The sequence below is a fragment of the Tamandua tetradactyla genome, chromosome 10 (genome assembly GCF_023851605.1).
Source record: "Tamandua tetradactyla isolate mTamTet1 chromosome 10, mTamTet1.pri, whole genome shotgun sequence".
Taxonomy (NCBI): Eukaryota; Metazoa; Chordata; class Mammalia; order Pilosa; family Myrmecophagidae; genus Tamandua; species Tamandua tetradactyla.
Window position 1 is genome coordinate 92,556,516 of NC_135336.1, and position 16,625 is coordinate 92,573,140.

The 16,625-nt window shown below is 43.0% G+C and overlaps 2 protein-coding genes across 7 annotated transcripts in view; one reads left to right on the plus strand and one right to left on the minus strand.

The window, feature by feature from the left end:
* Positions 1 to 6,855, minus strand: part of URB1 (URB1 ribosome biogenesis factor) — a 100,298-nt gene extending 93,443 nt beyond the window's left edge. For all 6 annotated transcript variants that reach the window (XM_077118833.1, XM_077118834.1, XM_077118837.1 and 3 more), the window contains exons 1-4: positions 6,589 to 6,855; positions 3,320 to 3,459; positions 1,153 to 1,304; positions 136 to 268 (exon numbers count right to left, since the gene is read on the minus strand). In XM_077118833.1, the coding sequence (XP_076974948.1) occupies positions 136 to 268; positions 1,153 to 1,304; positions 3,320 to 3,459; positions 6,589 to 6,730 (567 nt within the window). In that variant the 5' untranslated portion in view covers positions 6,731 to 6,855. The remainder of the gene's footprint in view (positions 1 to 135; positions 269 to 1,152; positions 1,305 to 3,319; positions 3,460 to 6,588) is intronic.
* Positions 6,856 to 7,037: 182 nt separating this feature from the next.
* Positions 7,038 to 16,625, plus strand: part of EPCIP (exosomal polycystin 1 interacting protein) — a 28,282-nt gene continuing 18,694 nt past the window's right edge. The window contains 2 exon segments of the mRNA XM_077118844.1: positions 7,038 to 7,329; positions 13,794 to 13,932. The gene's annotated coding sequence lies outside the window, so the exon portion shown is untranslated.

The following is a 16,625-nucleotide window of genomic DNA, read 5'->3' on the forward strand; positions in this document are numbered from 1 at the left end:
TGCAAAGATACCACGCACTCCCTGCACGTCAACATGGCGACTGCAGCCAGAGAGAGGGGAACAATCACAGCCCAATGGCCCTCCCAGGGAAGGAATGCATGCAGGAGGCACAAGACACTTGCTTGGGGTTCCTACCTTTGAATCCCTCTTGATCGCCAGGGCGTACAAGGGCTTTTTGTTCAAATCAAAATGGCTGCAGACATCCCTAGCAGCCTCGGGACCCTGAGCCACCAGGGCGGCCATCAGGTTCAGGCAGGCTCGAGCCATCCTGTACAGAGACAACGAGGACATCAGCCATGTCAAGGTACAGCCATGTCAAGGGACTCACCCACCACATGGTCAACTGCATGCCTGCCTGTGTGGTCTCAAGCCCCAAACCAGAAACAGGAAAGGAGGAAACACAGAGACATACTATTCAAAAAAAAGCATAACAGAAACTTCCAAAACCTAAAATTGGAGACCAAGGAAGATCAAGAATAGAAAACATCAGGAATGAAAAGATAGGGAATTTCTCTCCAAGTAAGTCATCATGTAACTGAGAGAATCAAATCTCAATTTCTGCCTTTGTTGGGAAACAGAAGACAAAGTGTTTACTGAGTGTCTATTACATACAATGCACAGGGAAGGTGGCAGTTTACAAGATAGTCCAGGGCCTGCCCTTGTGCACCTCACATCCTAAACATGCAGTTAGCAAATAGAGAACATTATGTCTAACATATGGTCATACAAATAGAATACTGCAGAAATAAAGCAACCTAATGGTCAGGGAGTGACAGTAGCGGTGCTGCTGACCATAGGATGTCAAAGGCTTCCTGAGATAATACACAGCAAAGCCCTGACAGCAGTGTGGAGCGCACGTGTGACTATTGACAGAAACCGTCTGGCCAAAGGAAGGGCATGTCTAGAGTGTTCTAGAACACAAGGAAAGTGTCAGGGCAGGGGCAGAGGGATCGAGGGACAAGTACTTTGAGAGGAGGCAGGGACAGCAAAGGGTGGTCAACAGAGGAAGGAAGCCAGAGACATGATCGGAGAGGTCTCCAGACATAGTCCAGGTCTCCTGTAAGAGACAGTGAAAGTCAAATGAATTCACGGGGACAGGAAGAGAGGCCGAACCCAGATACTGGTCCAGTAACATAAAGGGAAGTGGCTTACTTGTAGCCTGAAGCATACAGGGACTCACAGATGAGCTTCATGTGGTTATTCAGGAGCTTTTTCAAGATGTTGGTTCCTACCACATGGAAATGTGAGAGGTCACTTGCTGTCCGCAATAAAATGGCCTCCAATGCTTGATATGTTAACAGTGTCTACAAGAGATGGGAGGGAAAATATGGAACTATTAAACTTTACCACTGGGGAAATCCCTCATATCTGTCTCAAACATCAGGTACTCTTAAGTCAATAGGCCAATCCCTTAATCCTGAGGCTTGCTCTTACAAATCTGAGACAGTTCAAACAGACTTAAGAGTCTATTCTGGCAGCTACTCTTATACAAGCTTCAGCTAGATATTGCTATTTACCGAGGTTTACCAAGTCTCAACCAAAACCATTCCTGCCAATCCTAAAGAACACCTAGTGCTCTACCTGAGATTCTACAAAAGGTTCCATGCACTATAATGACTTTCCAGAAACCTGTAACCTACAGATGGGTTCCTAGGCCAGATAAGTCCTAAAACCCAGAGGGGGCAAGCCTCTTCAGAACATTAACTAGTTTCAGCTCCCTATCCTGTATTATCGACAGCCCTTTGCAACCTGAAAAAGTTACAAATATGCCTAAAGATTGGGAGGATGATCAAAGGAGAAGGAGGAGTTATAACAGAGTAGATAGGATTTAACAAGTGACTATGACAGCTGAATCATTATATTGATATTTCTTTTAGTCTCTAGTGTCTTAGAGCAGCCAAAAGGAAAAGCCTAAGATTGTAGAACTGTAACCCATATTAAAATCTGAAATCTGTTCTATAATTAATTGTTGCTTTGAAATTTTTTTCAAAATTTTTTATTTTTTTATTTTATTCTTTTTTTGTATGTTATTTTTCAAAATAAGAGAGTCTCTGACACAAAGCTTCCACTTATTAAAACATACCAGGCTGTGATATTCTTGTAAGCAGTGGAGACAATCAAATCAAGAGGCCAAGTCTTGATCTTGGGGTTTTGCCTCTATGAAACTTATTCCTGCAAAGTATAGGCTAAGCCTACTTAAAATTAAGCCTAAGAATCATCCCCGGAGAACCTCATTTGTAGCTCAGATGTAGCCTCTCTCTAAAATTAGACCTAAGAATCATCCTCAGAGAACCTCATTTGTGGCTCAGATGTGGCCTCTCTCTAAGCTGACATAGCAAGTGAACTCACAGTTCTCCCCCCTTCACATGGGACATGGCTCCCAGGGGTACCAATAGCCCTGGAAATGGGTACAGAAATCCCAGGGATGAGCTGGAACTCGGCATCAAGGGACTGAGAAAACCTTCTCAATCAAAACGGGGAAGAGAGAAATAAGACAACATAAAGTGTCAGTGGCTGAGAGATTTCAAACAGAGTTGAGAAGTTATCCTGGAGGTTATTCTTATGCATTATACAGATACTCCCTTTTTAGTTTATGGTGTATTACAGAAGCTAGAGGGAAGCATCTGAAACTGCAGAGTTGTGTTCCAGTAGCCATGTTTCTTGAAGATGATTGTATAATGATATAGCTTTTGCAATGTGACTGCATGATTGTGAAAACCTTGTGTCTGATGCTCCTTTTATCTATGGTATGGACAGATGAGTAAATACGGATAAAAAATTAACAAATAATGGGGAACAAAGGTTAAAATAAATTAAATAGGTTGAAATACTAGTGGTCAATGAGAGGGAGGAGTAAGGGGTATGGCATGTATGAGTTTTTTCTTTTTTCTTTCTTTTGCTGGATATATGAAAATGTTAAAAAAAATTATCAGTGATGAATACATAACCATGTGACGATACTGTAAGCCACTAGTTGTACACCATGTATAGAACGTTTGTACGTCAAGAATATTTGTATGTTTGTTTGTTGTGTACAATAAAAATATTATTTTAAAAAAAAAGCATACCAGGTTGACTATATATTAAGAATCTATAATCCTTCCTTCTGCTGTTATTCACCAGATGTTAATAAAAAGCTACTGGTTTTCACTAAAATGCTTTCAAAGGTCATGAATACAAAAATGAACATATTCCAATGGTACAGGGCCAAAACATTATCCTCTGTAGAGATCCGGAAATGTCTTGGAAATTTATACCATGCTAACACAGTATGATATTGACTTTTTCTTCCCTCTTCATCAGACAAGGAACAACCTACTTCACTTTCGGGTAGCTTCTCTCCACTCAGGAACTGGAAAATTTCTGCACACTCGACTGAGATCTTTATATATCCTTCTACGACATCATACATGCCTTCTCGTGGCAGCTTCTTGGCAGCAGAGACAAATGCTTCCAAGGCTGAAAGTAAAGTTATTTTCTGGTTAACAAGGCTGGCCTCCAATCCCTAAAAAAACTCTTCAGAAACCCCTGCAGCAGCAATGACTACACACTGCTTTACCTGGGCAGGGACCGCGTCCTAGCCCACCCAAAGCCGAGATGCTGCTGTGGAAGTGCTGAACACATTTGGAAATGATGAAGGCACATAGAAATCCAAGAAAGCTGGTACATCATAAGTCAGGATTTGGGTTGCCTCAATTATTTCCCTGCATCCCTCTGAGTTTCAGTTATCTCATGTATAAAATAGGGCTAATAAGAAAAATTATGATACAAGATGGTAAGGAAACATTATCAAGAGCTTGATCTACAGCACATCATTTTATTCTCACTGCAACTCTCTGTGCCAGGCTCTCTCTCGATATATTATCCTCCCATTTTACAGATGAGAAAACCAAGGCCCAGGTCAGGACATGGCACTGCAGGTGAGGTCCACTACCTGTCCAAAGGTACAGAGTTAGCAAGGGCAGAGCCAGGACTCAAATCCAGGCAGACTGGCTCTGGAGTCCACGTTGCCTCCCATCAAAAGCTGGAAAATTCCTAAGCACTGGACAGAAATGACTGTTACACTAAGTGAGATAATGCATATAGTGTCAGCATGGTGCCTGAGATGTTAGCTGACGTGGGTCAGCATTTTTGCCACAGCAACCACACCTGTTCATTAAGCATTTACTGGGTGAATTTCATGCACAGACCCTGCTTGAGGAACTGGGCCTAGACCCCATCCCAGCAGGACTGTAGCATAATCCGGCTGGAAAGGCAGAAATTAAACAGGAATGTGCAATGGGTGTTATGTCAGAGGGGACTGTGGTTCCATGAGCCCAATCTGGTCACTTAATGTGCAACCCTGTCACTCAAGAACACTCAGGAGTTAAGTGAGACCAAGAGATGCTTTCATAAGGAGAGCAGAGCTCATGGTTTTTTGCTTTTTTTTCTTTATGGACTCATTTGCCAATCTGACATAAAACTTCCAGCATCCAGGATGCTGAAAGGAGGAACAGCTCGCCTACCACATTTTCTGTCTCTCTGGGTGTCTGTTCTTTACTGAGCTCCCTACCATGTGCACCAGACAATATGCCTGGTGCCTGGGATAGATGGGGGAAAAAACTGGAAATGTCCCCTAGGCACACAAAGTTTACAATCAAATGGCAGAGACCTAAGTTCACTCCATGAATATTTCTTGAGCACCTCCCCGAATCACTTAAATAATCAAAAACTGTATTAAGTGCCATGAAGCAAAAACGGTGTAACAACGGAGACCCAGGTTTGATTCCCGGTGCCTGCCCATGCCAAAAAAAGAAAGGGTGTAACAAGGGAATATAATCAAGGAGCATGAGCATGATTTAGATCAGAGGATCAGGGAAGTCTTCTCTAAGAAAGTAATGAAGCAGACAGTGATAAAGAGTTACCCAGTGAAGAGGACCAGTATTCTGGGTCAAGAATATGCACAAACCCTGAGGTGTGAAGACACACTGTATGGATGGAGCTCAATGCATGCGTGAATAAGAAGTTGGGTGAGTGGGTGGAAGGGGGGTAGAGCAGAACCTTTTTGATCAAGGGGGTCTCCCTGACCTCAAGCTAACAACAATCCATTCCTGAGCACCCTCTGAGTCTTTACCAATCTAACTCCACAGTTCTTTTTCCCCCCTGCTTCCAGGGGAAGTATAATCAGAGACCCTACCTCTGAACCCACTGGCATCCATCAACTCCACTTCCCTGATCGCCCAGTGAGGTGATTCTGCCACAGGAAGTTATCAGAGTGTTTTCAAGAGAGGATAGAGAGAATTCAAGACAGAAACCAGAGTTAACACAAATCCAGCACAGTCTCATACAATTTTTCATGTACTGACTTGAACTTTGCCACATTTTTTGACTACTTCACCTATATCCATCACTTGTCAATGCAGGTTTCTTTCCAAAATCTGTTCAAATCACCTAAATATCATGGTTCTGTGTGCAAAACTATAAAACACATATGCAATAAATTTCAAAGAACTAAACATTTTCTTCCTTCTGCCAGAAAGGCCTCTATCCCTGTTTCTTCCCTACCCTACAGCCTGCTGAAAAGCTACTTCTTAGGATCACCTTCTTTGACCCTCCTATCAGGAAATCTATAGAGATGAACTGGTTAGTGGCTGCTGAGGGCTAGAGAATAGGGAATGGGGAGACAAGGGAGTGATAGCTAAAGGGCACGGGTTTCTTTTTGAGGTGATGAAAACGTTAAAAAAGTTGACCATGATGGCTGCACAGATCTCTTTATATACAAAAACACTATGAATTTGCACTTTAGATGGGTGAATTGTATAATATGTGAATTATATCTCAATATAAAAAGCATAAAACTGTTTGTGGGAGGAAAATTAGAAATTGAGGAAATTCTGGCCATTAATTTAATAACTTCTTTACCCAGGGAGAAATACTGTCACACCACCAACGTTTCCACCCACCAACACGTTCAACTATTTTTTCCTCATAACCAGTGTACTTTCCAAAGGGTGATCCCATTTCTCAAAAAAGTGAAGTTATGGAATGCTCCATATCGGTCACCGGTCTTGGTCAACTAACAATGCATCAAGACGGCTTCTGGTTGTTTGTCCCATGTCATCACGTCAGTGTGAATGGTTTTGGAGGAGCTGAGCTATTGAGAATATCACTGACGGTCCCAGCAGTAGCAAACCACCGAACTGAACAGCCCAAAGTGACTCACAGCAGACACCCCATAAACGTTTGTTGTGTGAAGGAGGTGTACACTCGATTTACTTTCCGGCCAACGGAAATAAACAGCGGAGCCTGCTGAGAGAGGCAACCTAGGCAAGGGAATGATGAACTGGCTTAAAACTCACAACCATGCAGCTGTGCTACCGCTGTCAGCCCAGAACAGAGAAGGCAGTGGATAGCCTAGAAGATGCTATCCTGGACCCAGGACACCTAACACCAGGGACCGCAGTTTTCTGCCTGCAAAATCGGAGGCGTGGCTCTGACAGTCGGCGGCCCAGAAGGTGTCTAACACTAAGAGGCCCCACCCGAACCGAGGCCGGGAGGACACCTCGGGAGCCCGTACTCCCCGCCCCAGGCCCGCGGCCCCGCACTCACCTAGCCCGGCGCTCTGCGGCTCCTTCAGCTGAGTCTTGAACCGCACTCCGGTGAGCTCGTCCGCGCGGGCCCGCTTGGCTGCGTTCGCTGGGAGAGCCTTGCCGTCCTGGCCGCCCGGGGCCTTCCTCTTAGGAACCCCCATGGCCAAGGAGACCCTGTGCTAGTACCGCGAAGGAAATTCAGACAACCGAAGACACCTGAGGGGAACACATGCGTACCTGAAGCCCACACGTGAGCAGGAAGAGTCAGGGCTACCGGAAGAGGCGGTGCTTCGGGAGCAGGCGGAAGGGGCGGGGATTCGGGGGAGGAGCTTGGAGAAAGGGGCGGGGATCCCACAAGGGGCGGGCAGATTGGAAGCTGGGTTACGAGAGACTGTGGCTTTAACGCGCGTCGCAAAGTACCCACGTGAACCTTTCTCCCGCTTTGGCTCGCTCGCGGCCTGGGGGACGCGGAAGTTCCGCGACACCTCTTACTCGGCCGCGGCACGATGGGGCGGGGGGCCACCCGGGCGCACTTACCACCCCGAGCGCCTTCAGGCCGGCGGCCCTCTCGAGGAGTCCTTAGCAGGAAGAAGGCCTGAGCCCCCACTTCGGCTGGGGTGAGGGCCCTGAGCGTCCTAGGAGCGCAGAGATCAGTTTCTGATCTGAGGATCAGAATATTTTTTGGATAGACTGTCAACTGCTGAAAGAAAGGGATCTTTGTCTCTTTGTTCACCGGGTTATTCCAAGCATGAAGAATAGGGTATGGCACATTGCAGGTGCTTGATTTGTTGGATAGAGTGGTTCACATAATATTTAACTTAATTAGTTTATTACAATAATAAATATAGACCAGGATAAAGAGGTTTCTGAGCTAACACAGCTGACTCATGGTAAGCACAGAAGGAAAATCAGCAGGTGGGAACATAAATGCATGGTGTATGAGGGAGTAGTCAACTAGTAATGAGCACTTAATTTGCTGTGGGCTTTGGTGAGTAGTTGTTTTGGAGAAAATGGAGAGTCTCCATCAATCTTGGGACCCAATTAGGTGGAGTTTTTTTTTTTTTTTTTAATATATTAAACATACCATATACACAAAGAGAAGGAAGAAACAGCAGTGATTTTCGAAGTACACCTCAACAGGTAGATACCGAAAAGATTTCAGAGTTTGCTATGGGTTACTATTCCACTATTTCAAATTTTTGCTTCTAGCTGCTCCAAAACACTGGAGGCTAGAGGAAATTTTAAAACTTTTTTCTGAAAAATAACATACATACAAAAAAGCAATAAACTTCAAAGCACATTGCAACAATTAGTTGTAAAACAGATTTCAGAGTTTGGTATGGGTTATAATTCCACCATTGAGGTTTTTACTTCTAGCTGCTCTAAGATACTGGGGACTAAAAGGAAATATCAATACCATGATTCAGCAATCATACTCATTTGTTAAACCCCACCTTCTCTATATAACGCCACCATCACCTTTAATCTTTGTCCCATTCTGTAGGGGTATTTGGGCTATGCCCATTCTAATTTTTTAATTTTGGGAGAGACTGTCGATCATATAGGATAGCGGGATGGAACTAGTTGATGTTCTGGAGAGGCTAGCCCCGCTACATTTCAGGACATATCTGGCCCAGGGACCCATCTGGAGGATGTAGGTTTCTGGAAATTTACCCTAGTGCATAGAAACTTTGTAGAATCTTTTACGTTGTTCTAAGTGTTCTTTAGGATTGGCTGGAATGGTTTTGGTTGGGGGTTGGCAAGTTATGGTAGGTAGCAATGTCTAACTGAAGTTTGCATAAGAGTGACCTCCAGAGCAGCCTCTCAACTCTGAATTCTCTCAGCCACTGATACCTTATTTGTTGCACTTCTTTCCCCTGTTTTGGTCAGGACATAGGTGGAGGTTCATTTGGAGCCCTGCCTCTCTACTCTTAAGATAAAGAACCAGATCAAGGGAAGACTGAGAAGAATGTCAGAAGAAGGAGTTGGAGAATATTTCTCTCATTTCTGGTTCTGGCGGGTACCATGTTTTGGGTTCCAGAACCGGAGAGAAAGATGAAGGCAAACAGACACCCTGCAAACCCCAAGTTACCTTTCCATTTTCCTGACTTGCCAGGAAGCTCTTTTTCCAAGGACATATTTTAAAGTCTTTCAAGATGTTCTAAATAGCCAAAGGCTGCTCTTCTTTTCAACAGAGGATAAATGTCCTGCCACCATTATAAGAGAAAAAATCCATCATCTTTTTAATGTTATTTTTTCATATCCCTCTTTGTCAAGGATGCTTTTGAATAAAATAATTTGACATCCATCTAGAATGATAATAGAGAGTCAGCCTGCCTTGTTGCACATCCTGGCATAACACCAGCAATGTGAAACCTTGGGAAAGACATTTAACTTCTCCATACCTTGGAGATAACATTGTATACTTCATAGAGTTGTTGTGAAAACTCAGTGAAATAGCATATGTGAAACCCTTAGAACAATGTCTGTCAATAAGTAGACGCAACACATCCTTGTTTTTGTCATTGTGTGTCTATTTATACCCTGCTTCATCACCAGGACTTAGTGAGCAATGTTCAACAAACAAAAAACTTTGTTGATGGAACTTCTGATCCTTTCACAGAAAAACTTCTTTCTTCAGACCACACTGGTCGCTGGGATGGTCAAGAATTATGGCAAAAGGCAAGTACTATGTTCTCTCACTTTGGGACAGATTTAGAAAGACTGCAGAAGAGACAGGGAGTCACAAAAATCATCTCATTGTCCAACAGGCTTTCTCTCAGTCCCCAGCTCTTCAGCAACTAAACATTTTATTCATTGGGTGATCCTCACCTGGCCACTAAAAATAATTGCGTAAAAATTTGTATTGATGCTGGAAAATGAGTGAAATATTAGGTTAAGATTTAAGAAGCAATCATTCATTTAGGAATGAATTCATTAATGTAGAAACAGTGGTAAATAAAACAGATGGTGCCCGTGACCCCACAGAAGAGATGTTTCTGCAAAATACTCATTAAAAGACTAGTGGAAGGACACACACCAAAATGGTAATCATTATTTTTTTCTTACCTATTGGATTGCATTTCATTTTTATATTATCCTTATACTTTTCTGTATGTGATCTCAAAGTGAAGGGGCAGGCATAGTAGCTATGTTGGTTATCAAGCATCTGAATATTCTCCTATACTTTGGGGAACTCCCATTTTATAAAGTTTGTCTGCCCTGCCTCTCACTAAAAGGACTGAAAAAGCCAAATTTCCCAGCCTCCCATGCAGCTAGGCATGGGCATGTGATCTTAGGCTTCTTCGATCTGCTAATACCATATTGCACTTTGCTTTGACAGCAAGTGACCCAGGCAAGCAGGACTGGTGGTGAATCCTTTCTGAAAGTAGAAACAGTTGCAGCAAGATCAAAATCCAGTCTTGTAGTGTGAACAATATCAATGGCCATGATTGCAGCAAGACCCAATGACTACCTGTCCTGAAATGCCCATGATGGAGTATTAAGGCTTTCTGCCTTAACAGGTCAAGGATGAGCATCTGAACTGTGTCATTAAGTGGCATAAGCATAGTGAGGCACATGGTTGAGCAGTTTGTGAAAATACAAGAAGGTCCACGAACTTCATCCATGCCAGGCAAGCAGCTGTCCTTTCCCCATTTCACACTGATGGCCTCATAGGGAGCTCCCTACACTGCTTTATCAGGAAAGGAGAAAGTCAAGCCCAGTTTCAGATGGGCCTGTTTAATGTGCTACTGTTGATAAGAAGTATACTTCTGGGTTTATATCCTCACTCTTGATTGTCCCTAATGGGTAGTAGGAAAGGAAATAATGCCAGAGAGTGGAACCTCGAGTGGGATATTTTGTTGTCCACTCTTCCTGGCAGGTGAGATGGCTTGAGGTGAAGAGCTACATATATACTAGAACTGTGGGTTGTTTAAATGGATGGCCATGAACTTGGAAGAAAAGATTGGAGAATTAGTAACCAACCAAGGAGGTTGGAGAAGAAGCTATGTGGATGGGCTTCTAGGAAGGTGCCCCAAGTGCATATTACCAAATACTCACACCCCACAGTGGAGAAAGTTGCTGAATAAAGTAGTAGGCAAGATAATCAGTCGTGTAGCTGTCTATCAACCTCCTTCTCAACCACCCCAGCGATTATTTAATGAGATCATGAACAAAGTGGTCATGGAGGTAGGAATGGAACTTATTGATGGACTCAAAGACATAGACATGCTTTCATCAAGGTTAATCTGGCTACCTCCAGTGCTGAGGCGCAACTTGCAGGTTGCATGAACTATTCTTTATCCCCTGATAATTGTGTGACCCTCTGAATGGACCAGCCACCCCATTGTTCCAGATTGATTGCATTCAACCCCCTCTATCATGAGGCATCCAACTTTTGTCCTCACTGATACAGACCTTATTAGGGATTTGAACTGGCTTTCTGCACCTGCCACTTTTTTGACAGCATCTCTACTCACCTTTCATCTTGCTTCTATCAAATAATGCATATGACTGAAAAAGAAATAAGGCAATGGACTACAGTATGTATGACTCACTGATCCTACATTGTACCTTTTTACCCAGAAAGAGCTGGGTAAACCAAGGAAGTCAAAATGGGAAATCTAGTGTTGGTTGGATGTGAATGCTCCTGAATATCAAGAGGAAATAGAGGTGCTGCTAAAAACTGGGGATAAACTGAAGGTGGATAAATCCCATGAGATCTTGAAACCAGGGCCATGCCAAGGATAAAAGTCAACCAAAGACTGTAGCAACTATGTTCAGGCATGACCGCCAGGATTTCGGTATTCTTGAGAATGAAGTGCTGAGTCTTCCCATCAGGTACAGAACCTTGACCAGCTGAGGTAGACAGATTTTGAAGGAAACATTGTAGTGAAGAGGGAAAATAGATCTACTGACTTTATCCTCATGTCCAGATATAGAAATGAGCTGTTTTCTTACTAACTAAAATGTATTTGTTTATATTAACTTATTTTACTCTCTTTTCTTCTCCTTTCTTATGCTATTTTGTATAATGTGTGTGCTGGTGGTTACCTTTACAAGTTTCCCCACAGGTTATAGAAGATCAATGTGGGGAATCGTGATGGCATAGATGAGAAATGTCACGACCCAGGGACCGTGAATTCCAAGCTGTATCTAGGACCACTGAGACTTTGAGTTGACTTTAGTTAGGAGGGGAGAGCTTATTTTCAATGGTATGAATAGTGGTGGCCTTATAGTAGATGGGAAGTGTAAGTATAGGAATAAGAGTGTATGTTGATGCTAGATCAGCAAAAGAGCACTGTATATAGGAGAATTGTTATTCTTTCTGACTCCCCAGCCTCTGATTACCTATTATGAGTCTCCAAAGGACAAAGTCAAACACCCATGATAGATTCTGAAAATGCCAGACATTCCCTTGCCCAGCCTCCTTTGATCCAGATTCCTTGGAACAAGAACATCCACCTGGACTTCAAGTGAGGAACAAGTGCTGCCATGAAGCTGGAACCACAAAGGATTCTGTCTGGAATGTAGCAGTGGTGGGAAGATTGAGGCCAAGGCCTCAGTTCCAGCAGAACAGGCAGTGGTGGTGATAGGAAGTGACTGAGTTCTGGGTCAGCAATGGCAGCCGGGACATCTGTTGGTAGTCTGTGGCATCCACACTTCTCTCTCTGGAATATAATATTAGGCTTTTTTTTCCCGATCTTTTAACTCTTCAGCCCTCCAGTTGCTTCTGTGAGCTAACCTTTATCCTTTTAACAAATTCCCTTTCTGCTTAAGTTAACCAGTCATTTTACATTGCATACAACTAAGAATACTGACAGATTCACCATATGTGATATTAATACCACACTGAATAGCCATTTCCTAAATTGACCCACAACCCAGCTTTGGTGCCAATGACTAGATTGCCTTGAACTAAAATTCTATCCCTTCTTTCTGTCTTCACATTTCAGCAATGTGGCTTGACCCTGATTCTTGCCTTTGGCTAATCCTTCTAATGGACTATCCAACCCCAGGGCACCAGGACCTCCAATCTCTCTGTTCTGGGTGAACAAGGACATTTAGACTCTGAAAACTTGGATAAAAATAGGGGAAGGCTCACAAAGTCTTATTTCTGTGCTTTCAAGTTTTCACCAAATGACCTCCCTTTCTTGAGGATCCCAGGTTCTTTCTCAGTTAATGTTTCTTTCACCCTGTTTTTATTCTTTTCACCGTTACCTGATGACGTGGTTTGATGGCTATAGGTTTTGCTATTGAAAATTGACCAGTTACCCTCCTGCTATCAGTTCCAGGATCCAAACACTTCTTCCCCAGCTCCCACAGGGTGTCAGTGTCGATGCTGTCCTCCGTCGGTGGTTTTCGCTTTTCAGACTTCCAAAAGATAGCTTCACTCTTACTGATTTATGGTTGACTCTGTAGAAAATCTTGGATCTAATTAGCCAGAGTCCATATTAGAGGTCACTTGAGGGACACCACCTGATATTCCATTAAATCTGTTCATCACTTCCTGAATGAAAGCCCTAGAACACATTATACACACTTCTGGCCTTTCTTAAGCCATGTTGCCTGTGTTCCTGAGACACTTGGTTGCCCCTTGAACTTAGACGAAATAGGCAGGCTTTGCCTTCCCCATTTAAACAGAATTGTTCATCTGTGTGTTCTGAGTGTCCACTGTGAATCCCTTTACCATTTCTCCAAGGATATTTAGATCCATCACACACATAGGACTTGTGGGAACCTGCCCTAATACCCCACTTCCCCATGTCAGACAGGTTAGGCCAAGATGTTGACCTCATATGCAATGAGATAACCAGTGCAGTCAATAGGGTGGCGAGATGTCCCAGTTTATCCCAGTCTGTCCTTGTTTGGGCACAAAAAGTCCTGCATCCTAAGAAACTCCTCGGTCCGAGGAAAATCAGCCCAGTTGGTTATCCTGGTAGTCAGCCAAAATGAATGAAAGAATATCTGCAAGCCAAGGTCACAAGTTAAGGAAATACTGTGACATGCATTTAGTGTTGGCATGAAGTAGTTTTCTTTCTTTTTATCTGCACACAGCGCATTTTCTTAGACCCTCCAAAATGCTGAAGTAATTACCTCCCCTCTTCATAGCTTGAAAATATTCACAGAAGTCCCAAAGCCCACTTTCCTGCAGCCAACTGGCTGCTTAATGAAGCTTTACCTGATCAGGCACTTCAATTGTTCCTCTTTTCATTATTTTAGTGGATCTCCTCAGAACCTGTCCCAATTTGTCTGCATCTTCTTGATACCATAGCACTTGGAATTGAAAGCCAACCTCATTTATGTAGTTTCACATCCTCATCTCATTGTGTGTCTCAGGCAGAAAATGCAGCAAAAGCATGTAAGCATCTTATCCAATTACTGCAATTGCTTTTAAGACCCATAAACAGACCAATTAGTCAAGAGAATCAGATGCTTTCTGAAGGTTAAAGACCAACCTCTTTTTGTTAGAAAGACAGGGTAACAGTCTTGTCAAATTGATGCATGTAACAGTGGGAAAGGCAGTGGATGAGATTCACAGGCTTTGATTAGGGGTCTGGCTCTGCCTTGGCCAACTGAGAGTCCTTGGAGAAGTCAATTCACCAGTTTTGCTCTCCATGTCCTTGTGAACAAAAATGAAAAGGTCATCACAGAGGTCCTTTCTATTTGGGGAAAGATGAATACCATGTCAGGACAACATCAAAACTGCAAGATCACCATGGGAGTGGAGTGGAATCAGAGTCACTTGGGGAGCCTTTCAAACCACACCTGCTTCTCCCACTGCCTGCCACCCCTCCAAGTGGACATTTGGAGTGAGGAGAAAAAACTCCTGGTTTTCTTTACCACTCTAACCATGAGGATAAAAATCACTCTCCTTTTTTCTTTCCTCTCAACCCATGTGTGCCATTTGAAGCTGTTATGTACCCCAGAAAAGCCTCGTCCTTTAATCCTCATTCAATATTGCTGGGTGGGACCTTTCTGATTGTTTCCATGGAGTTGTGAGCCACCCAATTGTGGGTGGTAACTTTTAATTAGATGGTTTCCATGGAGATGTGTTTCCACTTATTCAAGGTGGGGTTGCTTATTAGAGTCCTTTAAGAGGGAGCCATTTTGGAAAAAGCTTTAAACTGATAGAGAGCCACCAGAACTGACAGAGCCACCAGAACAGACAGAGCCCTGAGGAAGCCATGGAAGGTTCCTGAAGAGAAGGCTAGCAGACATCACCATGTGCCTTTCCAGCTGAGAGAGAAACCCTGAACATCATCGGCCTTCTTGAACCAAGTTATCTTTCCCTGGATGCCTTAATTTGGACACTCTTATAGCCTTTCCTGTATTTGGACATTTTCATGGCCTTAGAACTGTAAACTTGCAAGTTGATAATTCCCCTTTTTAAAAGCCATTCCATTTCAGGTTTATCACATTCCAGCAGCTTGCAAACTAGAACACCATGTCTCTTCCTTCCTCCAAAATGCATTTGAAATGCTCTTCATGATACCAAGATCTGATTTTGTCTTGACTTCAACTTCCCTCTGCTATTTATTGTACAACTTTTTACTGCCTTTGATGGCATTCACTGGATCTGGTGGTGGGAGATGATGGGAAACATTCTACGGAGGGAATCAGGAAGCTTATGATGGAATTCTGTCTCATCCCATTATTTTGTGGTCACTTCATTACAAGCAATGTCATCCTCTACAACATGAGACTGCTCATCTCTAAGCCCCAAGGGAAACGTTCCCTCATTAGTGGTGGATTTGAATTCAGTGGGAGTGTTTTATGTCCCCCAAGAAATTAAAAGCTTCTTCAGGGTATGAGTTGAGCTTCTACTTGTTTTTAACTCACCCCCGATACCTGGGGGTGTCCAGTAAATGTGGGGTAACCACCTGCCAGCCTCAAGTGAGGAAAACATGTCTTGGTTAAAATACTGTAGATCATGACCCGACTCGGGAAGGGAGACACGTTGCAGGCATGCATACAAATCTTCTTCCTATCAGTAGTGACATTTGTGGAAATTATGTCTAACATTTACCAGCTATAAAATAATTATTACCACAATCATATTATCATGTTGTAATTATGCTTTTAAAGCAGAGGGTGTTGTTTTCTCGGGAAACTATTGCACTTCCATGTTTTATTCCAAAAACAAGCTTATAGCCCACTTTTATCTATTTTAACTGTTCAGGAAGGTACATTAATTTGAAGTTACATAATACATGATTGTTATTTTTAAAAATGGGAACAGAAAAGAAAAAAAAGAAAGACATTTCATTAAATTAATATTCCCCTTTTATCATTGATGCAAATCTTTCCAGAGCTGTTTTCACACAAACACATGCATATAAATATATAAAAGCTTTGAACTGAATAACAATGGCCAGAAGGAAAGACACCTAAAATGATATCAACCCACTCCAGTACAGGTGTCGGGGTTGCAAACAGAAGCAAGACTTGCTCAGCCTGGATGGAACGAACTTTCACTCACATAGAGAACAGACAAAGCAAGGTCATTTTCACTCATGGACGTCAGTTCCCCCAGCCAGAGGCAACGGGGCCTAATCCATGACAAGTCCCCACCCACCTCTTGTTTGTGCATGCCATAGAGAAGGAGCCCCACTCCCTCCCTCCCCCCTCGAGGTGTGAGCCCGATGCCATAAAACACACCCACCAGAACCAGACCGTCTCCAGGGACTGTTTACACATGGGTCAACAGGGGAAGGAATGTACTGACAGTTCCCTTATCTACTACGGCTTTGTGTTTTATCCCAACACACCTTGTCTTCGGCACAGGATGTATTTGTGGGTCTTGGGGAACAGGCAACAGGTCACTGTCCTCTACCATAAATAATAATATACACACAGCATGCAACCTGCTTTTTACTAACCATGTGTTCATTTTGCTCTTTGTTTTAGTAAATGCAGATTTGATTTTAATGGCTGGGTAGGTCCTTCATTTTATAAATATATGGTAATTTACATAAACAGTCCTCTATTTTTTTTTCTTCATGAACTATTGTTTTTATTAATTTTTAAATTAAAAAATATTACAAGAAAGAA